The following is a 27,870-nucleotide window of genomic DNA, read 5'->3' as shown; positions in this document are numbered from 1 at the left end:
GCTGAGGGCGGCGGGCGGGGGCTTGCGGGGGCCGGGCGGCTTCTCGGTCCCGCTGCCCACGCTGTCGGTGCTATTCTGCGATAAGAGCCGGGCTGGTGGCGGCTTCGCCCCCTGGGGAGGGTTTGTGCGAGGCCGGTTTGGGTGGGAAGTGAAGTGCGGCCGAACCCGCCCCTCACGGGTGCTGGGGTCGCCAGGAGGGCGGGAGCGTTGATTCCCCTCCGATGGGCTGAGGGAAAGGGGATTATAATGTTTTTTGCACGAGGGTGGGTGGTAAATTTTGCCGAAGGACACCCCTGCGCTCACCAGAGAGGGAGGTAATGAGATTCGTGTGGTAAAAGTTTCCAAATTTCAGGTGATTGAGGCCTGAGCGCTTGGCAGCTGAAGAAGCAGCAGCGCGAAGCTTCTCTGCTGTTTTTTGCTGTGGATGGCGCTGAACCTCGGCCTCAGACCTACGGCAGGAAAGGTCAGTATTGCCAAGAAGAGAATGGCTTAATTCCTTCCTGAAAGACTTTTTATTATTTATTAGAATCATAACAACTAAAATTGAAAGTAATAGGCTGTGTTGCCCTCCCACTTCAGCGGAGGCTGGATTGCTCCCTTTTGACTTTTTTGTTTAAAAGTATCATTTGTCCAGTAAAAACACCCTGAGCTATGGGGCTGCTGGCTGCTGTCACTGAGCTGTTGCTCACTGGATTTCTGAGCGATGTATTGGCAGAACTGTGGCCCACGTAAGAGATATCTTGGTCATGGGAAGTCTAAGTAGTATAAACGAGAGTTCACATTTTATAAACTAGTTACTGGAAAATTAACATTTATTCTTCCCTTCCTCCTTGACTTTAAGCCACTTCCATTTTGTGTGTGTAACACTGGTGCTTAATTATAGTGACACCCGTTTGCAGTAACCAGACTGTATCACAGTGTCCCTATGGGGTCCTTCTAATGCCAGTGTAATATTAAAGTGTCAGGCAGGCGGCCTGTGTATTATAAATAGGGTACTTCATCCATGATAAGCGATTATTATCTTTCTTTCCCCAGTGTAAAAGACCTATATAACTCAAGAAGGTGTGAGTGATTTAGGCCTCCTGAGTACGAATCCAATGAGTCCTGAAGGGGACCCTATGATGTCGTTGTCTTGTTGCTGAACTTGAGATATTCAATTTATTATACTGGAATATATTTTCTGAAGTCAACATTGGGTAAAACAATATGAGAGGCTCTTAGTCCAATGGTACAACACGATTTAGTGTCCCTCTGTGATGGCCTGCTGAAAACCTTAATCACTCTTGGTAAAAGCAGGAAGCTGCTGAAGTTTACTGGCCATTGGTGAGCAAACAGTATTAGTTACTGTTTTGAATCGCTTTAATAATTTAGAAAACATGCATTTCATGTTTTTTTGCATTCTTTTACAGTTATATGGGTAGAGTTCTTGTACTTAAAAGGCCTAAGTTACACAAAGTTTTATGTACATTCTTAGCTTCAGACTTACTTATTTCTAATATTTAGATAACTCTTAAAAGTAGAATTAGGTGCGTTTAACATCACATACTTGAAGGCTTAAGTGTTAGAATTTTGACCAGTTTTACTATTAGCCATATGTTTGGTTAAGTTGTAACTGTAAAATCAGAAAACAAAAGCCCATTCTAGTGTGGGTTGGCACCAGAAAAAAAAAGTGTAGTCGATTTAATAATTATTTTGTCATTTTTTTAACATTGAATGTTGTAGGGTGTTTACAACATCACACAGTGTCTCTGCTGAAGGTGCGTAAACTACGCAGTTTCCCAGCTAAATGAGTCTTGGAAACATGAAAGTGAATTTTTGAGTGAGGAAGAAAATACTGACAAATGCACAGTTCAATATAAAGACGTTCACCTGCAGTTTTCACTGGAGGAGAAGGGGCTTTGCTATTATCACCAAGAAATATAACTGGGAGCCCCTCATGACATGAGTGGGTCCTGACTGCGCAGCCACAGAGCTTTCTCCAGTGAGATAAGTTTTTATTACTGATAACTTGAAAATTTGGCATTCTGCTTTCAAATAATGTGACTGTATAATAATTCTGATATAAAATGTCTGGAATTAAAATAAAATATAATAAAATATTTCCTGCCAAGAAGAAATTGTGAATAGTGAGTGGAGCTCAAGCTGTTTGTGTTTGCAGATCTCGTGTTTACCTACAAGTGTAGGTAAGTATTCCCATCCCAGATTTAGAGAGTAGCAAACATATGACATAGATGTTAGGATAATATGTGCTAGTTTGTGTTTCAGAAGGCAAAGCAGAGGCATTATTAAACAGGCAAAAGAGTAACAGATTCTAACTGTAATTGTGTTCTTCACAGAATGGCCAGCAGTCCTGAGAATAACGCGTCCCTCTCCGTTCAGAAAGTCACACGCTCAGAGAGTTCCCAAGCAAAGAAGTCCCAGCATGCAGAAGAAGCAATCTTTTACATGAACTGCCGAGCAGCTTACGTAACTGTTTTAAAAAGCAGTTTAGAAAATATTAAATCAAAAGAACAACTCAGTTTAGGTAATGATTACTTTTTTCCCTGTAACTATTGTGTATGATGATTGCAGTGGGTAGTTTACAAACAGCAGTCGGCAGTGCAGTCTTGAGAGTATCCCAGTGCACAAACTCAGTAACTGTTTAATGAATTTACAGTAGTTTTCAATAGTGTTCAGACTTCAAGTATTGGTGGCTGTATCTTTGAAGACGTTTTCATCATTTCCCTGTTATAAAATAAGTCACATGGTGATCTTTTGAAGTTTATAGAAACTACCATTCTTCAATGTTTTTCATTTTTCTCAAATCTTTAATCTTTGTTGCTAGGTGTTGGATGACTCATGGAAGTGGGAATTGTATACAGAGCTTTTAATCTGTAAATCATCAGTATAAATGGGCAAAAGTCAATACCAGCTTACTGGGAATGTGAGTTGTTTAACAACACCAAGTGTGATGGTAGCATTGGTGCTCACTTGAAGTGGGCCTAGGTGCTGCTTTATTATTATGACTTTTCTGCAATAAATTCCTATCTCCAAGAAATGATTAAGTTCAATTTACAGTGGGCAGTTGCCCTGCCATAGGAAATTGCCGTGGTAACTGGCATTAATTGGCACAGAGGTTTGCAGACTCATAGGAGAGGTTGTTATTGGAGGGGTGGGTGTGGTAATTTACCCCTACAGATAGTCTCATAGATCAGTTATAAGGAGCTTTGTCCAAGTAATATGTGAAAATATTGCCTTTACCAACTTCATGTGATCAAATGGGCTGTCTCGGACACTGGTGTCTTGCGAGAATTCTTATTTAAACTCCTCCTGAATTAAAACGTTCCCATAGACTAAAATCAAAAGTTTTCATATTTTCATCTGTATTACATTTGTGTATTAGTGGTATTTCTGTCAGTGGTACAACAGGAAAAAACTGTATCTCTGAATGCTTCAGCTGTACCAAAGAAAGGTGTTCGCAGATAGTTTGTTAAGCTTCACAGCTTTCACTCTGTTTAGAAAACCTATCGAATTTCAAAGTTCATTGCATGGAATTATTAGGGAAGTTACAAAAGTTTACCTAAAAATGATAGTTAGGACTGTGTGTTGGAAATTGATTTCTTTATAATTTAGTGACTGAATAAAATAAGGAAGAAGTAAGATAAGACTGAGTAAAAACGTGTTTCAGTTGTGGAATAGGTTTCGCTAGGCCTGATAAAATTTCTCAAGCAAATACCAACTTTGCTATATCTTGGAGCTGTAGGATTGTGTGCTATGCCTTGCCATGGTTGGGTTTTGGTTTTGGTTTTTGTTTTTCTTTCTTAGAGCAGTTTTGTCCTTTTGTGAGAAAGTCGTGTGGTTTTGTGGTTGTATGTAATAGCAGGAATTGTGTTAGGGAACTGATAAGTGTCTTTCAATCCTGTTTTTTACTGAGTTTCATGATTATGTGAAATTCTTAGCTTGCTTTATTGGAAAAAATGTTTCCAGCTCACATGGTTGATAAAGAAAGCATGAGTACATAACCCTTCAGTTAAGTAAAGAGAGCTGAAATGTGTAATTTCAAAACTAAAGAGATCTATTTTGTGTTTTTCGTGGTGCAGCTCAGAATGCACTTAGGCTTGGTGGTAGTACAGGTTGTTCTGAAAGTCTTCCTCACAGATGATGATGCCAGTAAAAAGTATGTGTATTATGGCATTGCAGTTGTTTGTAAAAAAAAACAAACTAAAACAAAAAAAACAGCAAAAGGCAAAACCATGCTATGCTATCAGATAATTTAGTTATCATTCTAGTGACCTTATTTTTTTCTGCATATGTGAGGAAATGAATTTCTCACTAATGGCTGCATTGCCCATACCTAGAATACATGAGCTTTTCAGGTGGAAACCACCGCTGTCAAAGCTGAGTGTACTTTTCTGATGCACCGATTGTTTGTAGCTTCTTTCCCTATACCAGGACATGAAATTGTACCCATTAGCGAGCACATTCTTTCAGCGTGTGACTTAGTGTTATTCAGGCCTTCTCAGCTGTAATAAAAGTGCCTTTATAACATCCTAATGATAGTTTTGGATAATCTGGATTTTAAGATAGGAGTGGTGTGAACAAATGTCATCTCTTCTAGATATGCTTTGGCTTTCATCTCTATCCACGCCACTTCACTACATAGCAAGTGTTTGGGCGTTTTAGTTTCAAGGTCAACTCATAAAGGACAATTCATTTCCAATGGTATAATATTACTTAAGGTATTTAGCAGAATCAGTCTGTAAAGAGGTAATAAATAAAAGGTGCGGTCTAATTGAACTTTCAAAAATACAAACTTGGGAGGTATGTAGGGTATGGCAAGTGCTGATCTCCCTGGACGTACCCTACACAGAATTGATGTATATTTGAAAGATACTCTGTTAAATGTAAGTGAATACTGTGCTATATTGATATTCCAGGAACTCAGCTATCTATGTAAACAAACACAGAGTAACTGCCCTGCCTTTGTTGACCTTGAAATCCTTAAACAATCGCTATGTGCCTAAGCGTTGCATGGATAAAGATGTAAGCTTTGCTGTATTCTGCTGACTCTGCTTGTGGAGGTGACAGGGCAGAAATCTTTATTTAGTCCTTGGCATTCAATCAGAGATTAGCAGCAAAGGTATCTGGTGGTGTTTGTTTTTATGGTGACACAGTTGCCTACTGAGAATTGTAATGATGCCACCACCTCATTTCACAGATGCTCCTGAACTGTTCTCAGCTCGTATAGACTTGGTCACTGGTCAGCTGGCTAAAAATCAAACTGTCAGCCTGCGCAGAGGTGGAGAATGTCTTGTGTTTCCTTCAAAACCTGATTATATGGGAAGATGTAAAAGCATCCCTCCAGTTTCAGATAGACTGTGCATTATAATTTAATTTCAACTTAACATAATACCTTCTTCACGCTGGAAACTGTTGACTTTAGGAGGCTAACTAGATCCAGAAAACTCATGGTGAAGAATGCCAGGTGTAGGGACTGGTTGCATGTATCTATTGGCTGTTGGCCTTAGCAGTGTATGTCTGTTGGTATAATTTTTCCTTTACATTCGAAATTCATGTTGTGTAATTTGAATTGATAAGTTCAAATGTATAGCTGTGACATAAAAGTGTTCAGGCTAAATTCTGCACTAGATCTCAGTTCTTTGCAAAGTAAATGGAAGGACTTATGTGGATCTCTGTAGAAACAGGTTCTAGTAATGTGCGAACTTAGGAATAATAGGTTCCTGATATTAAGACTGGGAATTTAGGCGCTGGGCTGGATTTTACACCTGTCACTTGAGAAGACTGTCTTTGAATTAATGGATATTTGCTTAATTAATGGTTTGAACCTATTAACTTTATTTAAGGAAGACATCCCATTGAGTTCAGGACAGTAGTTGCTACTCCTACATTTATACAGTCCTAAAATTACATTTGGCCCTTTGAAGGCAACCACAAGGCTGATGTGGCCGCAGTTGAAAATGAGTTTGACACCCCTGGTTTAGGAGAACAGTGCACATGAGTAAGTGGAAGCTGCAGATCAGAGCCTGTAAGCAAAATAATTCCCGTGATATTGTTGTGTTATAAAAAGTCACAGACTGCTCTCCAGTTTCTTCCTTCTGTAGAAGACAGTGGGTGTGATTCTCAGTGCATATGTTGTCTCTGTGCTGGATCACAGTTCACGAGAGATGATGTAGGATGCCAGGCACTGCCTGTTTGATGACTCCTCTCAAAAAAATATGCGAGTGAGCTCGTCTGCCCCTGAGGCTGCTTGAACCTCTCTGCTACAAACCACAGAGTTCAAGGGCAGGGAAGGTCACAGTCAATCTGGATCAGTAGAGGACAGGATTGCAACTATAAGCAAAACTGTCCTTCAGACCCCATTCTTCCCTTGGATTGATTTGGCTTAAAAAAAAAAAGAGCATGAACATGGAAAGTGATTAAAGGATGTTTTGAGAAAACTCCTTTACTGATAGCTGGAATATATAGTTAATATTGTGTTTTATTGTTCAGTACTTCAACAGGCTGGAGGAAATCCATCTCAGGAGACAGTCAATAAATATTGGACTTCACAAACAACTACACTGAATTTTGACGATTTTTGTACTATTTTAAAAAAAGAAAAACCAGCTACAAAAACTGAACTTCTTAAAGCATTCGGAAAAATAGACACAGATAACACTGGATATATTTTACATGATGAACTATATAAAATTCTTACAACAGTAAGTATCAGTAGCTACTTAATTATCCATCTTTAACTGTTAGTAGAGATTTTGGAAACTATTCGGAATGTGTAAACACATATTCCTGATCAAAAGAATTGGTAACTGATTAATGTGGGGTTTTTTCAATTTTAACTCTGGTTTTCTGTGGTTATCTATGATTTTTTTTCCATATTTTCCCCTCTCAGTCTTGCAGTTGATAATGCATCAGTCTCTTTCAGGAATTATTCCTTGAAGGTGGAAGCTGGCAGAGAAAATATATTTAGTACTTTCACAGAATGTTTTGCTGAACTCTGTTTAAATGGCAGCGGAGCAACAGAAGGGGATGCACATGTCTCTCTCTTGGTTCTGTTAGTGCAAATCCCTCTATTCTCTGCAGGGGCCCTCTGCAGCCTTTTGAGGTTATGAGCTTTTACCAAGAGAGTTGATGACACACTTTTGCTGTTCTTCCCTCGCAAGTTGTCTGTGTGTGTTCAGATACAGAATTAAAATATAACATTTATCCAAGTTATACATAAAATGTCATGGTCAGTGTTTTAGTTTTATCACAGCTATGATGTACTGTCACACCAGTGACTTCACTGTATCTTATTTTTAGTTCAGTGGGGTCTTAGGATGAACTGTGCTGGGGTAGGTTGATAGTTTGATCAGAGATTATGCATTATCAACCCAAAGCATGCAAATGTCGTAAGGCTTCCCTGTACGTATCATTAATGTGACTTAAAATAATGACATGAAAATGTATCTGGAACTTGCTTATTTAGCTGCTGAACTGCCACCATATTTTTAGGTTTCATAATATAATCTGAAAAGATAGAAAATAAGATTTTTTTAAAATAGCAGCTGAGATTTTTTTTTTTTATGATGAGACTGTAGGAGATACAACTTAAAAACATTAGCAAGAGTATGGTAGAATGACGAGTGGTGACAGGATTAAAATCCAGGTCCTCTGAGGATCTGCAGAGCAAGCAAACAAAACCCCTGAAAAAACCCAGTCTTCCAAGTTGGTGTAGAGCTGATGCTCTGACTTTAAACTACATAGATGTACATCACAGATGACTACAATGATTCTTTTTCTCTGTCAGGTTTTTTGCTCTGTACAGCCAAAACCTCCCTTCTTTGTAAAAGCCAATCATCTTGGAAAGCGTAAACACTGGGGAGCAGTAACTGTTAAAAATGGGCTAGTAATGGAATTCTGGTAGAGTGCTCAAAAGTGAGAATAAAGTAATTTTAAGGAAATGTAGAGGAGAGTAAACTGGGACAGAAAGGACAAACAATTGAAATACAGTATATTGTGGTTGACCCGATAAAACAAAATTATTCTTGCTTAGGAACCCAAACTGAGTTGTTTTTTATTGCAGAGAGGTGAAAAAATGACTCGGGATGAAGTGAGTGCTATTATTAAACAAGCTGATTTTAACTGCAATGGCAAACTTGACTACAACAAGGTATTGCAAACATTGATACTATTTATTCTTATGTTACTGGCAGTATTTGCATTATCAAATATAACACATCCCACCTCTGTGTGTTGGCCCATTGATGACCTTCCCTCAGCCTCGCAACTGTCTGCATACTGGAACACGGGCTGGTGGATATTTCTGTTTCCTGCACTTTGCCTGGTTGTTATCCTAGAAAAGGTCACTTGTTGCAATTGAACGTTATGTCTTAGGCAGAGCCTAATAGTAAGCACAAAACCTAACAGCATGTGTGAAGAGTTAAAGGAATTGCAGGGTAAAGATGGCAATTGACAGCAAGCTTTGCAAACAATCAGAGTTGCTATGTCTGTGCTATTTCATACTTTTCATTTTCACTATGCAACACCTTATCAGCTTTTTTGACATCATCTCTAAGCAATGACTAACTTTTGATCTTAATAAACAGCCCAGTTTCATAGAAGAACATCATCTTCCTGTTAAGAATCTTATGTTAAAAAAATGAGTCTGCAAATATCTAGAAAGAAATATAAGTGGTCGCTCTGATTCATGAAAATGAAAATTAATATTGTGTTTTAAGAGAAAGAGCATTACATCTGTTGACCTGTTCTTTCCTTACTGATGTTGCATTTTAATCCTTAAAACTCTGAGAAATAATGTTTCACTTAGCAGATTACTTCTCTCTATCTAAAGTTTTGTGAGTTATACATGACAACCAGTGAGCAGTGCTGCAAGACTGCGCGAGATAAACTGGAAGTTGACAGTCGATTGAGGCAACAGCAGTTTGGAAGTCAAGCTGAAACTTCCTCTGAAGGGATCACACTGCCGGTGTCAAAACCATCACCAAGAATCTCAAGGAAAACTGACCACAAACAAGCACCAACAAAAGGTACTTATATTTCATATTGGGATTTTTCATTCCATTGGAGTTCATAGTTGAGTATTTATTTAATTTTTCTCCTATTAGTGAGGATGTTACTAATATAATTTTCTGTTGTGGCAATCGCACAAATGTCTCAGTAGAATATCTGACCCCCATATTTAAATGGACTTTGGCTGTATCTGTGATCTGAAGCTCTCACATTTTTAAGGGTGAATTTCATTGACTCTCAGGTGACCCAGTGCAGAAGGAAGAGAGGAAACAAGTGCTCAGATGTTGCAACATAGCAAGTTGTTTATTTCCTTCCTAGATAGGAGATGAAACCTTAAACATTTATCAATAAGTAGTTTGTTTCAATTATCGAGAGTACTTTTCAAGCACAATCAAGATGAGAGTTTAATGTTCTTCCTGAAGTTACAAAGATACTTTAAAATCTTCCCAAGCTGCAAAGGTACCATGTATGAAATATTCACATGTACTTTAAGTTGCTTAATTCTAGGCAATACCGAAGAGGTGCAAAGATGACAAAACAGTGATGAAGACCGAATTTATGTAGCTAAATCACCAATTGTACTAGCAGAGTTGCCCCAACATAAGGAACCAGAAAGTAAAGGCTTGGAAGCAATTGCATTGGGCATCTGTGCAGAAGTGCTGTACTGTCTGGCAGGGAAACTGCATTGTCCTGAAAAGAAGGAACTTAAATGAGAAGCAGGTTAAACCCTTCCACTTAGGACAGATCTTTTTTTACATCGATTCTAAGGTAAATGGAATAATGTGGTAACAATTTATTGTCCTTCAGGCAGATTTGGATTCCAAGGTTCTGCCATTCATATGCCTGTTCACCTGAGATGTACAGTCAGGGAAGTTAAAGGTGTTTGGCTAATGAATTATTAGATGCTCTATAAGGCAAGTCAGCCTATCTGATAGAAGTTCTTTTCATCTGTTTTTTTCCCCATGTGCCTATAAACAAGGCTTTCTGATGAGGAGCACTAGGAGTGGGTTGAAATAACGTAATTGTCACTCAGAATTTCTGTTTATAGGTGACAGCAAAACTCCTTCAAGACCCTCGTCAGCTCAGAGTTGCAAAGGATCCACGTCAACCACTATCAGCGTGTGTGCCAGTAGCAACAGAAACACAATTGAGCCAGACACAATGAAGGTATCACGTAAGCTCGTCCTATTGAAATTATGCTGTTTTCCTCCGGGCACATATGTTATTCCATTTTAAATGAGAAAGTATTTCTCTGTGATTTTTAGCTTATGTTTTATTAATAGTTTGTCAAGGGCAGCTATAAACTAGCGCGAGGTTTCTTGGTACATATTATTATTAACATTTTTATATACTGTTGGTTTTGCTGACATCTAGTTATTGAAAATAATTTTTCAGGTGTGAAGGTTTAATAGAACAAAGTGTGTTTTTTATAAATGAAACCACTCTTGGATAAAACGTTTAATGACTTTTTGAGAAATTTAAAATTTAATAATTTATTAGGTTGGTGAGAACTTTAAATGCTTAAGTAGTCTGAAAGATTGTGTATCATAAACCTTTATATGAAAGGTAATTGGAAATAAATAACAGATCTGTGAGCGTATTCAGTTCATTGGGCATTAATTCATAAATATATGCTGTCCCTGAAAATATTGATTTTTAGTTAGACTAATATGTCCTATCAGTATTTTCTTTTAAATAAATCACTCATTCAATGTAAATTCCTGTGGGAGAAAGACAACAAAGTCACTTTGCCAAGTCAATATTTGTAGAGTGTTAATATTGATCTTTTTCCTTTGTTTTCCCTTTCTTGACTGAACCTTTACTAGTTTTCTTTCAACAGAAAATAATAGCTGTAGAAATATAAAACATTAACTGGAAACTGCTCGGATACTTTAAAAATGTGCACCTTGAGACTCCTGTATAAAAGAGAAAAAATGATTATGACCACATAGTGTAACTGCTGCTAGAAAACTGAACTGATTGTTCTCATGAGTTACATTTTTGTTTCAAATAACAACTCTGTATTTGTTATTGAACTCTGAAGTCCTTTATATCTTCGACATCGCTATACAGTGACATTTGTTCTATATTAAAATTTAAAAACATAATCTCAAAGGAATTTTTCGCAGTCTGTTTAGGTATCTGGACCTCCACGCAATTTAACCTGCAATTTCACCTTGTTCATACGTGATATGTAGTATATAAAACCATTGCACAGTTTCCCAATATTGGATTCCTTTTTCTTTGTGCAAGCCAGTAAGAACTGACCAGAAAAAAACAGCTGCAGATACAAATTGCTATTGATTAGCATCATGTAAAAACTAAAATCACTCAATAAACATGAAAAGGTGTAAGTAGAACTACTAGTTTTTTAAACTGTAACTCGGAATGGCAAAATACAAACTCTGTCATAATCAATGAATAATTATAGAGTGATTCACTTGCATGGATTAGAATCTAGCACACCAAAATATCTTCTTATTTATGTTATATTCAGAAATACTTTTTTTTTTTTCGTGCACTTCACATGTCTTTTTGGGACAGTAAACAAAATATTGCCCTTGTGAAGTTGGACAAATGCCAATCTTACACTTCTGACAGAAGAAAACAGTAGAAGTGAAAGCATGATGAATGTTGAAATTAGGAAACATGGAATGTATTCACAGTACATTCTTCTGTGTGGTTTCTTTTTGTCAGTGGAGTTTTTTGACACGTTTAATGACATAAAAAACTTGGAGAGAAAAAAAATAGTTACAGAAGTGCTACAGATAAGCATAAGCAACATGCTGACCTGTTGGGCTTCAGCTGGAGCTGAATTACAATTAAGTAAAAGATGGCTAATGGAGATCTTAAATTTCTGCAAAATATTATTTGTGTTGATTTTAGTCAAGATTGAAACACATGAACAAAAAAAAGCAAGCAGTGTATCATGTTCCAAACCTTCTCTCTTGTTGGGTAGCTAAATTCCGCCTTCTAAGGAGTCTCACTTTTGCATTTTGCTCTACTGAGGTCAGCAAAAGACCTGTACACACAATGGGTACCAAAAAGAAATACCTGAAAAAAATAATCTTCTTGGCACAGTGACATGCGCCCACTCGTGTGGTGGGGCAGCCTCATGCCATGGAACTAGCGAGACTTTTTGGTGCATATGGTATATATGTGCCTATGGTTTTGTACAAGACAAAGTGTTGAACTGAAGTTCTTTGCTTTAATCATAGAAACAATTTATCTCACAAATATTTGGTTAGGGTTTTAATTCTGTGTGAGTGTGTGAGCTATTCAACAACTTAAATAGTCATAGGAGCATTTCTTTATGATTAACATTTCTCACACAGTAGCCAACATAGTGGGAAATGTTTATTTGACAGCTTTTCTTATGCTTGGAAGTTACGTGCTTAAATCAAACCAAAAAATAATCTTTTAGCTTCCCAAATTTACACACCTGTTTGTAATTTGACCTGGATAATTTAGAGAATATAGCACCACCTTATGCTCTCTGCAAGGATAACAGTTTAGTATTTGATTCATAAAGCTTTGTCAAACTTCTGCTTACTGTTGCTCACATCTTAACCTGCACATTGTGCCTTGAAATACTTTCCCTTCTTACTTGAATCATTTGATATTCCTGTTGTAAAAATGTCCATCTGACTGCAAAACTGCATAGTGAGGAAGGGAGAGTAAACTGTGGCTGTTAAAGTAATTTTTGTACATGAAAATTGTCACAGTATCTTTTTTAATAGCTACAGCACATTTGAACTACTGTTTAAACTTATGTAATGCTCTTTTATCTCTCAAAGAACAGCCGTGTGGCTTCATTAGCAGACCTTTTGGCTTAGATATTTTTGAGAAGTCATTAGTTTTTCAAACGGTTTTGTAAGGTATTGAACTTAGAGACTAAATGAGCTAATGGCTGATTATCTCAGCTATGTCAGGTTCTTAAGGCATACAATATCTCTATAAGGACTTGATTTTTATTTTGCTAAAGAAGTATAATTCAAATGATACTTGAAATTGGAAATTGGGACTTGCGTTTTTTTTTTTAAAAAAACAACAACTAAAAAAATCAAAGCACAAAGCTGTTTTATTAATAGCATCTCAGCAAAATCATGGTGTCTCTAGGAACCATGTTATTCACAAATACAGCAGTTTTCAGTTTGTCTTTCCCAGAGCTTTCACAGAAGTCAAAATGAACCACTTAATTTGACCAGTACTTATATCTGTGTTTGAGCAAGTAACTCCTCATTGTTCAGCTGATCTATTATGTTCTTTGCTTGATTGGCCTGGTGGAACTAATGTAGCAAAATTCCAGCCTTTCAGTGGTAAATCAAAGTTCGGAGAATTTAATGAGTTCTGTTTGTTTCTTCATTTCTTGTATTCGAGCATTGGGGTAATCTGCATGTTTTTCAAGCATTTTCACATGCGAGGCAATGTCACTAACTGCTTTGCAAAAATTGATTACAAAAACAAGTGTTTGAGAAAATTAATTTTAAAAAGAGAGTAGAAGATCAATGCTGTATCTTGTGGTATATTTTATAGAGGATTTATTAAATCAAATTAATGTATTTCAGAGAAGGTGCTTTTAACTTGATCAGAGATCAAGGCAATATCTAATATTTGCTTGGTTTCCAGGAATGGCCATGTGCACAATCTAAAGGATGCTTCTACTTAGAAGACGATGGTGAAATTATTAGCCACAAGTACAAGCTGCACTTACCTCAGAGGTCTACAGTATGTATTACCATCAAGCCCTTAAACATTCGTCAAGTAGAAGGTAAGTGTATTTGCATTTTTTTGAGAATTTTTTTATTAAAAATATTTTCTCTTCTGTTGATACATCTCTCGCTTTCCCACTTGCAATACTTTACAATATTGCAATATAGCAATACTTAGTTGACAGAGTCCTATTAAAAATATAACTTGTCACACTGTATTTTCTGCTTACTCATTTTGTGCGCACTGCCTGGACAGTGAAAATCAGCTAAGTCTATTATCTTCCTCCCTTTAGGCAGCCAACCTCTTGGAGTATTTTTGGCCATAGATTTGTGAAGTTTCTTATTCACAAATTTCAAATGTTGGCACTGTTTGCAGTATCTCTTTTTAAGATTTTGATGTACTTTGTGGTAAACAACAATACAAAACTTAGTGAATACCGTATTCTTCACCTCAAATGCTTCTGTAAATACTTAAAATAGGTTGTGGCTTTTTATAGCAGTATGGTATCTTGATGTTTTGATTATGAATCTTGTTGAGGGATTTAGAGCTTAGTTTGCCTATTTCAATTTTCATCTTAAAAAGAGTGAAGCCCCACATTAGAGATTAGCAAGCCTTTGTGCTCCTTTTTTCCAAGTGCTATTGGTTTTGTTCTCTCCAGTGATTTACCAAGGAGCTTTATCTAGTTGCTACATTGGAATTATTAATATTTTTCCCCCAAGTAGATTATTTCCTCTTTGATCCTGTGAAACAGGAGCCATTAGATTACAAATATGTTTTAGAGTTATCTGGACTGGCTGTTGTGCTACAGGTTGGTAATTGATCCTGATCGAGGTTGATAATAAAAACTTCACTGCAAATCACTGACAGAAAGTAGTCATTTTCCAGTTAGAACCAGGCTGAAATGGGAAGCTGATCAACGGGTCCCATAATAAGATTTGAGTAACAGAATGTCTCATAACTTTCGTTTTTTCATGTACCACCCTCTTAAACTGTGCCTTAGAGTAGTTCTGCTGCAGGATTGTCCAGACATTCTGTGTAACCAAGAGTACTTGCCTTTCTTTTGCACATTGTCCTGCATATAGAAATGCCTTCACGGTTTGCTGTGAACAGGAAAGGGTAATATACTGGCATGTAAGGAAAGGATTCATCTAATAGCAGAGCAATTACCTTTTTATGAGAACTCAAAAGTATCTTCAGATTTTTAACAAAGTTGTGTGATGTGTAGCCACTCTTTAGCATCATGAACTTCTAACTGTAGAAAAACTAAGCCCCTGCATTCACTGTTTTGCTGTGGTCTGATTAACTGGAAGACCACTAAATAGTTTGTTGATTGATTGCCCTCAGGAACTGAGTGGCTACAAGAAATCCCAGAGGTTCAAATGGCATCGGCTCCAATACAACCTTAGACCAACAAACAACAACTAGTGTTGCCATGTAGAGGGATCGTAGAGGGATCTTGCTATTTAAATCTTAAAAACAATTAGCACTTCTGAGATTTACATCTTCTGGTATCCCTAGCTTTTGCACATTATCTAAGTTTCTATTCATGGTGAGTTTAGCAATATTTTACAGAACTTCACAAGAGAATATGATATAATTTTTTTAAGATCCTTAATTGGAAATATCTAGGAGCCTTAGTATAAAGAAAAGTAATAACTATTAATGTTGTAGTAATAATGGTAGAAAATAATTGAAATAGCTTCCTTAACTACCAAAGGTTTTAATAGTAGAACTATTAATAGTAATCATTATCTGTAAGACAATCACAAGACTTAAAACAATTTATCTGATCAACCTAAATAGGAAGGAAATCCCAATGGCCTATAATAGATTCTTTTTATCCACCTTACATTAACAGGGATCAATATAATAAATGCCATAGATATATCTACTTCGGAGTTGGAAGAAAACCAATTTTGTGCCATTATTAAGCACATGTGTTTGGAATGTTTTTCTTTTTAGGAAAACCTTGTCATTGGTTGTCAGTGGATACAGTTTTGTATATCCTGAAGGAAAATGAAACCCAGGAAAATCTACAGCTTGTGAGCTTTACTGATCAACAAAACAAAGAGGTTGGCTAGTTCTGATGTGTTCCTATTTTAGTTGTTATATCTTTAGTGTCTGTGTTAATGCTTCGTGGATGAGTTCCCATGTGTTTGGAAGGAATTCAAACTGTACCTTATCAGACTAGAGAAGAACCACTGTTTCTCTGCATGTTCCCTTTCAAAACTGGCAGAACTTATGCAAGGTAAAATGTAATTGTGTCTTAGTTACACCCTTTGGATGGGCTGAATTGCAAGCCACTCAAATGGTAGTTTTATGAAATTCTTGTGAGGGCCATATTATCATCTGGTGTGTTGGTAAGTACGGGTGAGTTTCTGGTTATCTGTGTAGATACTCTGTGAAAACTCACTTGTTTTTGAAGGTGAAGGAATACAAAACTTCAAAGGTAAAACTTGAAAAAAATTCCTTTTCTTTCTCCTCGATTTTGAACTTCATAGTGCACAGAATATTTTTACCCCCTGGCAGAAATAAGGGAGGAGAAATGATAGCACTAAGTTACTTCCCCCTTCCAAGCCACAGGGAACTCAGCTTGCTTCTTAAACCCTCAGTTGCTTGTGACTTCTTTACATAGGAAGTTTTTGTTAGTAGTTTGAGCAAAGCTAATGAATTGGAGAGAAAATTAAAAACTCAGTGAGTTTTGCCAGCCTGCTTCTGGCTGCTTTCATTTTAAAGTTTAACAAGTACAGTGTCACGTATCTGGAAAATGATAGGACTGTTACTAGATATTTCTAGTAATGCCTGTTCTCCTGTCATCTCTTGTCCTTCACATTTTTCTAACTTCTGTTATAACTAAGAGGTTCACTAGTTTTTGTGTCTTTAAAATGGTATCACACAGCATCTCACTGTAGACATGTTTTCTTTAAGGGAAGAACCACTTCTGTATGAATATTACTAGTAATAACAGAAAAGCATCATTGGAGAAGTAACTCACAAATTTGTCTCTCTTCCTTTAAGAGCAGACGTTTGGATGGAGAGGGGAGCTTGGATCAGGCATTTACTGGCTACTCCCATTCACAACAGGCTGTAGGTTGAAGAAGGCAAAAGCACAAATTACTAGAGAAGCAAAACTGGTGTATAGAGGTGAAGATGGAGAACTGGCTCTGACCAAAGAGTTCCGGTGAGTCATATCCCCAGATAGTCATGGTAACTATTGTAAATGTGCTCCAAATAATGTCTAGCTTTTAAAAGCTGTGCATTACTAAAATATTGTTTGCACAGAATATTCTCAAATAGACTGAATAGCTGTCGACAATATTGAGACAGTAAAAGAAAGAGAAGTATTTGGAAATAGTTCTGCCTTTTTCATCTTTTAGAGCCACCTTATTGGATATATTTGAAACAATTGATTTGGATGGAAATGGCCTTCTGAGTTTGGAGGAATACAATTTCTTTGAGCTGAGAACTAGTGGTGAGAAATGTGATGAGGAAGCATGGGCTGTATGTAAAGGTAAGTTCATTGCTGTGCTTGATACAACTAATTAGGTCTATCAATCTTCTTGCAAGCTGTTGCATATAGCATCCTACTATGTATAGTATAGAAGAGCTGAGTATTTTGTAGCCTATACCACAGAACATATGGAGATATAGTTCTCTTCTCACTTTGTTTTTCTTTTTTCCCTTTTCCATTCTCCTGTCCTCTGTTTTGCTTAGTTCTGGTTCGTGTACCACTGACTTCCTGCTGAGAAAATTCCTCCCGTTTCTAATTGCAAAGTTTTGTAGGTGAAATATTTTATAGCTGCCAAAAACGACAGGTTTTCTAATCACCGATCATATGGTGAATTAAACCGTAACAGGTATTCATTTAATCAGTCTCCTTTCTGCAGATTACGCTGGTTTCATATCTCAAAGTGTTGAGAGGGACATTTAATTAGTATGTATATGATGCTTTAAAAATGGCATTTAGAGCTTATATCTGTTTAGAAAATTAGACATTAGAAAATACCTATTGTAACTATAAGTTTTCTTGAGATATAAGCAGTTTTTCATAAAGAATCTGTCTTTTGAAGGCTCATGTATGTTTTATCAGTTTGTTAATATTGTGCTATGACCACTGTGGGATTCTGAGACTTCTGGGAGTGCAATGAGGAAGCTGACAGTTAAGACTGTTCCAGCTGTGCTTTGTTTTCTGTCTGCCGATATAGCTTGTCAACGTTTCTTGACGTCTTGCCAGCTTGCAGGAGCAGGGTTGTGCCACAAATGTCAATTTTGAACAAAAACTGAATTCTGTGGCATTGCTTTAAGCTTGCAAGGGCCTTGAGAATGCACATTTTTACCTCAGAGCAGGGCTAGGAGAATACACTCACCAGTGACTTCAAAGCATTGGCAGTTCAGCTGCAGTGAGTGCAGAGACTGGAGATTTAGAAGCTGTTGTATGAAAATTAAAGTTTCTGTAAGAAATATAGCTTTTCTGCAAATCATACCTGACATGCCAGTATGGCATATCATATATCAGCACGTCATGTTTGATGTAATTCCTTTGTAGGCTATGACACGTTGCTTAATTTGGGCCAAAATACTTTAAATCTGGCAAGTCTTACTATTTCTTTCTAAAATGCTCAAAGATATTGGACTTTTACCTAAATGATGGAAAGCTCATGCAAAGGTACTTTTCTATAGATGAGTTTCTTGTCCCTTTCATCCCTGTACATGTTTTTTTCCACACTTCATGACCCTGTCAGTTTTAGGCCTCCCTGCACTGGTCTTGACGTGAGTAGGAGGGATGTGCGTGTGTGAAGTGTAGCAGAGGAAAGGGGAGAATATGGTGAATGTTTTACCAGGTCATTAATCAGCTGAAGGGTTCAGACGAATATAATAAATCTTGACACCAAAGTTCAAGCCATTTATTATAGCATCTGTACCCTTAGATAGATTTATTAAATTGGTAATCCCTTTTTAATAATAAATAGTAAAGATTTAGCATTGTTATGAAGATGAGAAAACCATTTTTAAAAATCTCTGACACCAGGACATCTCAATTATGTGTTTGCTGACATTAGAGTGCTTGATCTAAGGTATTCTATCAAGAGAGGCGTGTTAGGATTAGTGGCATTTTATTGCTTTTTAGGAACTAAGTAAATCAATTCTATTTCAAGGACCTCAAGCACTAAGGGTGCTGCCCTAGCAGACTTTCATTTCCCATTCTTGATATAGCACATTCTGCAAATCTCAACCACAAGAAATACTACTAGCAAAACAACAACAAAAAAAAATCTATATGAACTCTTTCTGTTTTGAAATCTCCCCCTCTTTCGGGTTATATGAGGGGCCAGCTGTTTCTAGTCGTTACCTAAAATCCATGGGGAAGCCCTGCAAAGAGCACATATCTAGTCAAGGACATTCTTTCCCAAATTATATTGGAGAGCCTGAGGCTGCAGCATGGCTCTGTCTTTTAAAGCTCGTTAACATAAATGGGAATTTGGCTTTGGAAGAATGAACGGTGTTTGCAGACAGCACACATGTTTAAGTGTTACCTTATATTTCTTTTTAAACAGAGAATTTTGATATGAAGAAGAATGAACTAACAAGACAAGGATTTATGGATTTGAATCTCATGGAAGCCAATGACCGTGAAGGGGATCCTACTGACCTCTGGGTCACTTTGTTGTCTCTGGGCTACAATAAAGCATTAGAAATGACAGAGGTATGATAGCCCTATAGCAAAAAATAACTGCTCCACATACAACTCGCTGCACATGTTTAATTGCAGTACTGTCTGTCACAAATTGATTTCAGTAGGTCAGTGATCCAGTGCAAACACTGTTAACACAGGGTTTACACTGACTTTCAGTCATTATGGTATTTTGTTTCTTAGGATAGCACTAATGTTGTTGAAAGAAGGAATTTGTCTTCTGCTTTAGAGAAAGCCAGTATTTTGTGTGGTTGCAGAGGAGGGAATCTTGGGTTACACCTGTGGAAAGAATTCATGCACCTTGCTAGTGGGAAGTGCTAAGATGGCAGAGATGGTAAATTGTGACCCGGCAGGAGACCTACAAAATACAGGGCTTGCTCTGCTTAAAAAAGTCACTTTCCTGGCCCAAGCTGCAACAGAAGGAGGGAATAAGGAGAAGATAACATTTTCCTCACGTCATTCAGAATTCATACTTTTCAGATGTGGCTATTTCTGTTTCCATTGCCTGTCACAACGGTGTCTGAAAGTGTTCAACATAAATTTTTAATCAAAGGGCTTCTGGTGGCATGTTGTTTCCTTTACAGGACCAGGGATTATTTCTCTGTTTCTTTGTGCTTATAGTTTTTTTTTCTTTGTAATTTTACGGAAACAGTACCAGTGTTGTTAGTTCTCCCTGAAGTAAGAGAATATTTTTCATGAAGAGAAAAAATATGAAAAATTAAAGAAAACATTAAATGTGCAGATTAATTAATCATTTACATTTAATTCCCAAGAAAAACTGTTTTTAAATAAAATATAGTCTGATTAAATTATTTCTTTAACTTTTTTTAAACTTAAACGCGTCAGTGTAGTCACCATATAAAATATGTGTGTAAAACAAATACATACAGACCCAGAAATACTCAGTATGGTCGAGAGACATCAGTTGTCTCTTGGTGAAAATACTGAGATCATGGCGAATGATTTCGTAATGAGCAGCACTTTGTCCTTTTGCTCTGAGTGTGGTCAGCAGAGCAACTACGAAACTGTCCTTCTGCATTGCAGACGTAAGAGGGAGCTCTCCTCTAATAAAGAACATTTGGGGGAGGTTTCTGTCAAGTTAGAAATTTCTTACAGGTATTTTGTGCCTTAAACTAGCTGTGGCTTATGGCTGATGTCTTTGCTTTACAAAGGACAACACAGCTCTCCGAATGCTTTAGTCATTCTTCTGAAAACGTAAATCTATTTGTGTCTGTAACTTAACCCTTTCAGATGCTTTAAAAGATTGGTATGTCAGGAACATTGAGCATAACAAAGACAGAACTGAGAAATCCTAGTGAGTTCCAACAGCCGTTTGAAAGAAATTGAGGCACTTCTACTGAGTCTATGAAAATGCAAACTCCTGACTGTTACAGGCACTAATCTTAGCCAAGATACTATAAGAGCTGAGTGCTTAATATGAAATTGTGGATATTTTAAGTCTGTAGGAAGTGGCACAAATACCAAGAGTGTGACAGGTAAAGGAGACAGGTTTATTGCAGATGCTGAAATGCGTTAAAACTTAATTCCTGTATGTCTTACTACCCAACAAAGGATTTGCCACGTTGGAGCCAAATGCACTGAACTGCGTATCGAGTGTGCTGTGACTGGCATGAAAAATGTTCATTTGTCCTGAGCTTTCATTTGGTTTAAAAGATCACCACAGCTCTCAGGTTTTGAATAGTTAACATTCAGTGGTGTACTTCTACTTGGGTAACTACTTCAGAGCATATTTGAGAATACTTAGCAGCTGTGGATGAAAATCTGAGTGGGAAAACAACAGATGAAGTGAGGATAAAACTCATTTTCTCCATTGCAGGCGTGCCCCTTTGTCATTGACATCTACGCAGAAAAATGCAAACCCAGAATTAAAGCCATGTATCTAGAGGCAGGGAGCTGGCAACTCAACAGGGCTGTTTGTAAGTCTGTTGTTAATAAAGGAGAGGCCAAAGTCGTGGATGGCTGTGAAAACGTAACCGTCTATACCTACAAAGCGGGCAGGAGAATCACTTCTGTTATTGAAAATAAGGTATGGCGTGAGACTTCTGTAAGGTACTTTGGGTTAATGTCTAGTATTATTGTTCTTCTTCCATCCTTGTGCCATTTTTGAGACTTCCATTTTCTGATATCAGGTTTCTGTAGTTAGTTAATTTAAAAAACCATGCCTGATGCAAAGCTCTTTTTGACATATGACTCAGACTTCAAAGGAGTCTGGATCAGTGTTCTTGGAAGGGACAGCTTATTATGAGTTTTAAGTATCATACAGAATCTGAATATTTGTTTCTATTCACACTCCAGTTTTTCAATATTTTGATAATTATTGAAGACATAATATGTTCATAAGACCAGCAAACAAATACCAAGAACAAGAAATACAATTAGAGAAGGAGCAAAGACTACAGCCTTTACACTATTTAATATTTTCAGTGTGTGTGAGAAAGAGAGAACAGTAATTTGCGTTGCTGTGTTTTAGAAGGATATTATGGGCGAATTGTTAACTGGTTAATCTTACAGGTCTACTTTATTACTAATCCAAGCTGAGGATTGTAAATCCAAGCGAAAGTGGTTAGCAAGAAGCAGGGATTTAAAACCTTTTTGCATAGTTTGTAATGAATGTGCTGTTCATTCTCAGTTTCATTTATATTGGGAACTGTGTGTAAATAAATATAGTGCAGTAAGATGCTAAACATAAAATGCTTTAAGTCTTAAAAAAGTCGCAGCAAGAAGTATATTTTTAAATGGTCAAACATGCAGAAGGAGGTGGGTTGGTGGACTAATATTAGGACTGAATGCTGAGGCTCCTTGGAACTACAGGTTTAGATCTGCACTTCGCCCTTTAGGGTAGATATACTGAAGTTATTTTTGTGTTTGGGGATATGTCAGAGAAGGAGCTGAGGTCTGTACTGCGGCAACTGGATGCTGTCTGATTAAAATCACTGACCACTGCTATTTATGCCGTTTGGGTTCCATAAATACCACTGTTCTGCCATGAAGCAAATAGTTGCACTTCCCTGAAAATCTCATTAGAATCTGTAAGCATGAGACTTTTTTTTGTATTGTAAATGTGTGGAAAAAAATAATAAAAAGGCAATTCTATGCATCTGTCTTCTAAGCTTCCGCAGTGCAAGCAGTCTGATTATATCTGCAGATATTGTACTGATGATTTCAATGGAAATAATTGTTTCTTTGTTATTTCTGTAAATTAAGGAACTATGCTAGTTCCTGAAGGATTCTGTTTTAGTCTTGCATATGTATTTAATTAGTGGGTAGAGAAAGATGTCTTGTCTTCTAACCCTCCCTAGTCAGGCTGTGAGCTGAGGAGATTAAAAGACCTTGCACACAGAGCTTCAGATTTCTCCGAGAGTAAGCAGTACCCAATCTATTGTCTACCCATTTATGTGCCAAAAAAAAAGTTAATGAGACATTTCCTATCATCCAAAACACAAACTTACTATAATACACCCTCTGTGCTAGGTCAATCTCTGTAACCTTCTTCCTGTTACAGGAAGATACTTATGGCACAGATAATTCTTTTGTTCACCTTTATCTCACTGCCCTGTAGAAACAAGGGCTTCACTGAAGTGATGCCAGAGCAGACAGATCCAAGCCATAAGCAGCTTAACGCTAGATTGTGTTTACAGTTCTGCAACAGTACCATATTTCCAGAATTACCGTATTAACACTTTGCTGTCCACAAACACTTTGTACTGTGAAGACCAGAGAGAACTTCTTTTTTTTAATCAGTCCTTACCAGTCTAGTAGTAGCTTCTTTCCTGCGTAAGGCTGATTCTGTAGAGTAACTCTTTCTGTTCCATTTCTCAATACAAAGAGAGTGTTGGATAACATTGTCTGAGAATCAAATGTTTCCCAATGTCTCTTGTCAAACTGAAATTTATCTAGAGATAGCTGAATAGTGGTGTATGTAGCATGGCCTCAGGTCTTGTATCTGAGTGTGGCCTGGGATAAACTGGTTGTTAATGAATTTTCCATTACCCAAGCTTTCAATTTTACATCTTGGATCCTCCTTGAAAGCACTCGCACAGCAAGAACATCTGTTCTTTAAGTGATTATACTTACATTAATTTTCTCAAATATTTTTTAAACATCTCTGTTAGGGCTTACTATTTTTTTCAAGAGACTGTTTGAACCAAACAATGTGCAGCAGATTGGGATGGGTCACATCTTGATGAGTGTCTCTTACAAACACCTTTGGGACTTGTATCTTTGATTGGTGGCAGTGAGGAATCCTGATTATTTATTGTGAAAGGAAACTAAAGATGAAGGATGCTTCTATGCTAACATTGGGCATTTAACTTCAGTTGTTAGGAGCCTAGCCTCCACTGAACCCCTACATAGTTGGTGAGGAAAGAACATACAATACAAATTCCTGAGGAAATGGACTTTTGCTGGAGGGAGAGGATTTTTGGAAAACTGAAAGGCCGTGTGATGTCAGATAAAGATTATTCTAGGTCCGTATCTTGCCTCCATAAATGGCCTGTAGGAGACATTGCAAGTACAAAAACTGGGCAGGCATCCAGTGACACTTCTCCAGCTCGCTGTCCTAGCCTATGGTGATTTGCAGTTCAAGGACTATTTGAATCAGAAATATTGTCTTTGCACCTAAAATCCCTTCATATATTTTTTTACAATTAATTTGTCCAGTCACCTTTCAAAACTATGTAAACGGTTAGCATCACTAATATTCTGTGGTATAGTTTTCTCACTCAATGGTGTTCCCAAGTTGTATCTTTGCAAGTGCTTAAGTTATTTCAATAAGTCTTAAATGACTTTTGATGATGAATCTGTGCTCTGATGATGCTAAGGTACATTTAAAATTGTTGCTCTTCAAAGACAATAGACATCAGCATCCTTATGTAAAATAGTGAAGTCTGAGGAAGTAAGAGGAATGTGTGGTTGTTACATAAAGAACAACCACTTAACCATAAAGACTAATGTGTTCTTTTTTGTTTTTCAACTTGCAGTCTGAAAACAAAGTGATTATTCATGTCAACAATGAGCAGAGTAAGAACTGCTTAAGTAATAGAGGACTTACTGTTTTTGCTGTAGAAGTGGCACCAAAGTCCACGATGGTAAGATTTTTATTGTTTAGCCAACTTAAAATCTAAACAAAAAGAAGATGATCATGGGACATCTTTACAGTTTCCTTTTGAAAGCCTTTTATTGTGATAATGAGCATGGTAATAGTGGCATCTTCATCACAATACAGGTCAGATATAATTCTTGATATTTCAAAGCTGAACATGTACTTGATGTATCCATGTGCAAGTTGCTGTAAAAATCCACAGCTGTTCAGTTTTACATACATGTGCCTGTTTCAGTTGTCCATTCAATACATCTACCATTTACTATTTTTTTAAAGGCTGTACTTTTTTTTTTGTGTGGCATATTTTAATCAGATATATGTGTGTCTCTGAAAAACAGATCAAGCTAGTCAGAAACAAAAATATATCTCTTGCACTCCATATGCACAGTGTGATTTGCAGATGGCCAATTTTTGTTAAACTTGATTTATAGATAATGTTCAATGACAAGGGAATTTGATGTGCTGGTCCCTGTCCCAGAGCTGGGCAGGCTTTAGTGAAAACTCTGAGGGTTCTAAGGGATAAAATGAGATTGAAAACTCATTACAAATGCAGATAGTTTTCTTCATTCATTTATGAAGAAAATCCAGTTTTTATTATTCTAGAAGTGTGGTTTCTGTCCTGAAAAGAAGAGGCATCAGAACTATTTCATATTTCACAGGCACAGTCTTGTGACATGGGCAGGGTTGGGATCTATTTTAATATTGCTGCTGACACTTTAGGTATCTATAGCCTGACACTGTAGGATGTTTTATTTATTTTAATTTTGGATTCATTCAATATAAACTGTAGGCTCACTGTCCTTTATGGCTGTTTTGCTGTCATGCAAATGAATTTAATAGTAAGTTTTGAATACCGGCTGTCATTATAGATGCTGAATGTTCATCATTTAATGGTAGTGATGTAAGTACTGAAACAGTTCATTCAGGTAACATACACACAGTTCTCCAATAAACTACTATTTCACCTCTGGTTTTCTCTCTGCTATGCAGATTTCTCAGCACGTGATGCCGCTGAACGAGCAGGAAGAATGGCTTTATAATTGTGTGCATTCCGTCGTACGTTAAACGTTCTGGTTGGAGAGCCATTTCTCAGTAGCCTTCAGACTAAAACAGGATTTTTTTGGCAGTTTCTACCCAATTTATAGTCTTGTCCTTAAAAAGCTTGCATATATTTATGCTTCTCAGAGTTTGATTTGTTAAAGCCAATGAATCACATCAGTACTTACTTCTTGTATCACGCTTCTACTAATGGCTTTTAAGAAACCTATAATGATAACAAAGGGATGGAATAACTGTAAGTTTGTAAAATCCTTTGACAGAATATTCATCACATTTGTTCTAATGAAATATTTTGGCATGAAAACACTGAGACATGGTACAACTTAGTTCTGTTCAGTAATATAGCTGACAGTTGTAATATAATGGTGTTTTGTAAAGGCTAATTTGTTTTATAAAGGCTGATATGCTTTTGTTTTCTATAACACGTAATGTAGTTTCATCACGTGCTGGCACTGTTTTGCTGAGGAGAAACTTGCTTTGTTAAATTGGTCTGATGGGTTCCTAATTAAACATTCTTGTGGTTTTGACCTGAGAAGTCTAAAGGGGTGGGGTTTGTGATTTTATTTTGCTACCTGATAAAGGATTTGGTTCTTTCCCTTATGATGATACTTATCTTACACTTGTTCTGAATAATTACTGACTGGTTTTTATACTTTATATAAAATAAAGTCCACCTTTTCGTATGTGATAAGGAAATAACATTATCTGAGGAAAATGGAGGTTTTGTCTTGGGCTTTTGACTCTTAACAGCAATTAATTATTTCCAGGATAGCTGAAATCAGAAAACTGAAGTCCACCGAGTTTAAGCTGCAAAAGCAATGAAAACCAACTTTGAGGTACTAAAAATATTAAGCATATTATGTTTTTCTAGTTCCCCTAAATGTCTGTTAATGTGGAAAAAAATTATGACCCTGGTCACTGGATGCTTAAAAAGTGTCTGAGTTTAAAATGGACACTAAATGTATGTGACCTCATCTGTAAGGGCAGCAGGCAGTCCTGAAAAGCTATATTTATCTGCCTGCAGCTCCTGCGCTCTGCTGTTCCTCTGCTGTAATCGTACACCCAGCGAGCAAATGTCAGGTACGAAATGAGAGAGGCCGGCTCTGATTTACACGCTCCACCAATTGGTGCTCAGACAGGTTTACTGGTGATCTTTTTTCTTTTTTCTTTTTTTTTTTTTTAGCAGGTACAGCAGATACATTTTCATTTTCAGAATGGTCTAAAAGAAGTAGAAGTTTTATTAAGAGGCCCCACAAATATTTGGTGCTTTCTAGCAATTGAACTCTGTAAGCGCTGCCTCAGGTGAGTTGTGGACACATCAGAAGTTCCAAACCACATCTCCAAGGAGGAGCTGGGAAATAATGAGAAACCCTCTGTGTACAGGAGACAGTACAAAGCCAGCACTCCATTATTTGCATTTCTTTTGTTTGTAAAATCAGTCTCGTTAGATGTGGCAGGAATCCATATGCTACTTTTTCTACATTTTAGGAAAAGGAATGGTTAAAACTGGAAGAAGTGCTTGGCTGAGAAATCATTGCACGTGAAAAGACTTGGGTTTGCTGCAGGTAGGATCCAGTAAAACCTGACACAGCAATACAAAGTAGAATAGTATCTTCTGATCCTCTTGCTTTTAGGAAGAGTTTCATTACCAAACACATAGGCTAGCTCTCTGTGGTAGGTTCTACCTTCCCTGCCCTGTAGGAGATGAGAACAGAGATCCTGGTTGTATCTGCAGAGTCATTTCCAGTTTGCTCTAAGTCCAGGTACCACCAAGGTAGAAAAACATTGTAGATTCTGGTTTTAAGGCTCAACATAGGTACTAGCATCTTCAATGGGAGATATTTGGGAGAAAGCATGTTAACAGCTGTAATATGAATCTCTGGAATGTCATCTTGCTTTTGAGCACTAGAGCTATAGTAACAAAATGTGGTTTGCTAATCCTGGCCTTCCAGACCACCTTTCTGTGGGCACTGGCTGGGTCTCCCACTTGTGTTGGGTGGTCACTTGAGGCCTGGGGTGCTGGTCAGGGCCTGTGGTGACATCCTGCTGGTGGCCACAGGCCTGTGGGTAGGAGCTGTGCAGCCAGCCAGACTGACGCCCCCCATCTCCCTCTTCCACCCAGCGCAGCACCGGCCTCCAGCGGCTCTAGGCGCAGAGATCCGCGGCTCGGCAGGAACACTGTCATCTCTTTACCACCGGTACGAGGCTGGGAACGGAGTACGAGAGGATTCCCCCTCTCTCTCCGGGGCTGGCGGTTCCTTTAAGGGGCGGGCGG

The 27,870-nt window shown here is 37.5% G+C and overlaps 1 protein-coding gene across 7 annotated transcripts; it reads left to right on the top strand.

The window, feature by feature from the left end:
* The first annotated feature begins 11 nt into the window (after nucleotides 1-11).
* Nucleotides 12-27,805, top strand: EFCAB7 (EF-hand calcium binding domain 7). Of its 7 annotated transcripts, XM_071810076.1 has the most exons (19): nucleotides 22-463; nucleotides 2,337-2,524; nucleotides 6,490-6,701; nucleotides 8,063-8,149; nucleotides 8,810-9,026; nucleotides 10,058-10,176; nucleotides 13,639-13,780; nucleotides 15,685-15,794; nucleotides 16,746-16,903; nucleotides 17,100-17,233; nucleotides 19,278-19,426; nucleotides 21,252-21,461; nucleotides 24,415-24,522; nucleotides 25,527-25,592; nucleotides 26,363-26,431; nucleotides 26,620-26,675; nucleotides 26,779-26,897; nucleotides 27,084-27,160; nucleotides 27,718-27,805. In XM_071810076.1, the coding sequence occupies exons 2-15, from the start codon at nucleotides 2,338-2,340 to the stop codon at nucleotides 26,369-26,371; spliced, it is 1,908 nt and encodes a 635-aa protein (XP_071666177.1). In that variant the 5' UTR covers nucleotides 22-463; nucleotide 2,337; the 3' UTR covers nucleotides 26,372-26,431; nucleotides 26,620-26,675; nucleotides 26,779-26,897; nucleotides 27,084-27,160; nucleotides 27,718-27,805. The 7 variants fall into 7 exon arrangements, with proteins under 7 accessions (XP_071666175.1, XP_071666177.1, XP_071666178.1 ...); XM_071810077.1 differs by lacking the exons at nucleotides 27,084-27,160; nucleotides 27,718-27,805 and having other exon boundaries at nucleotides 26,779-26,898; XM_071810074.1 differs by lacking the exons at nucleotides 26,363-26,431; nucleotides 26,620-26,675; nucleotides 26,779-26,897; nucleotides 27,084-27,160; nucleotides 27,718-27,805 and having other exon boundaries at nucleotides 12-120; nucleotides 353-463; nucleotides 25,527-26,130.
* Nucleotides 27,806-27,870: the final 65 nt, after the last annotated feature.

The sequence above is a fragment of the Patagioenas fasciata genome, chromosome 6 (assembly GCF_037038585.1).
Source record: "Patagioenas fasciata isolate bPatFas1 chromosome 6, bPatFas1.hap1, whole genome shotgun sequence".
Lineage (NCBI taxonomy): Eukaryota > Metazoa > Chordata > Aves > Columbiformes > Columbidae > Patagioenas > Patagioenas fasciata.
This window is presented reverse-complemented; position numbering and strand designations above follow the sequence as displayed.

What these genes read in the sequence shown, in the direction of transcription:
- EFCAB7 (XM_071810076.1), top strand. Translation starts at nt 2,338, where the DNA reads ATGGCCAGCAGTCCTGAGAATAACGCGTCCCTCTCCGTTCAGAAAGTC. An exon ending in AAAAGAACAACTCAGTTTAG is followed by an intron (nt 2,525 to 6,489) that starts GTAATGATTACT and finishes TTTATTGTTCAG; the next exon opens with TACTTCAACAGGCTGGAGGA. An exon ending in AAGCATTAGAAATGACAGAG is followed by an intron (nt 19,427 to 21,251) that starts GTATGATAGCCC and finishes TCTCCATTGCAG; the next exon opens with GCGTGCCCCTTTGTCATTGA.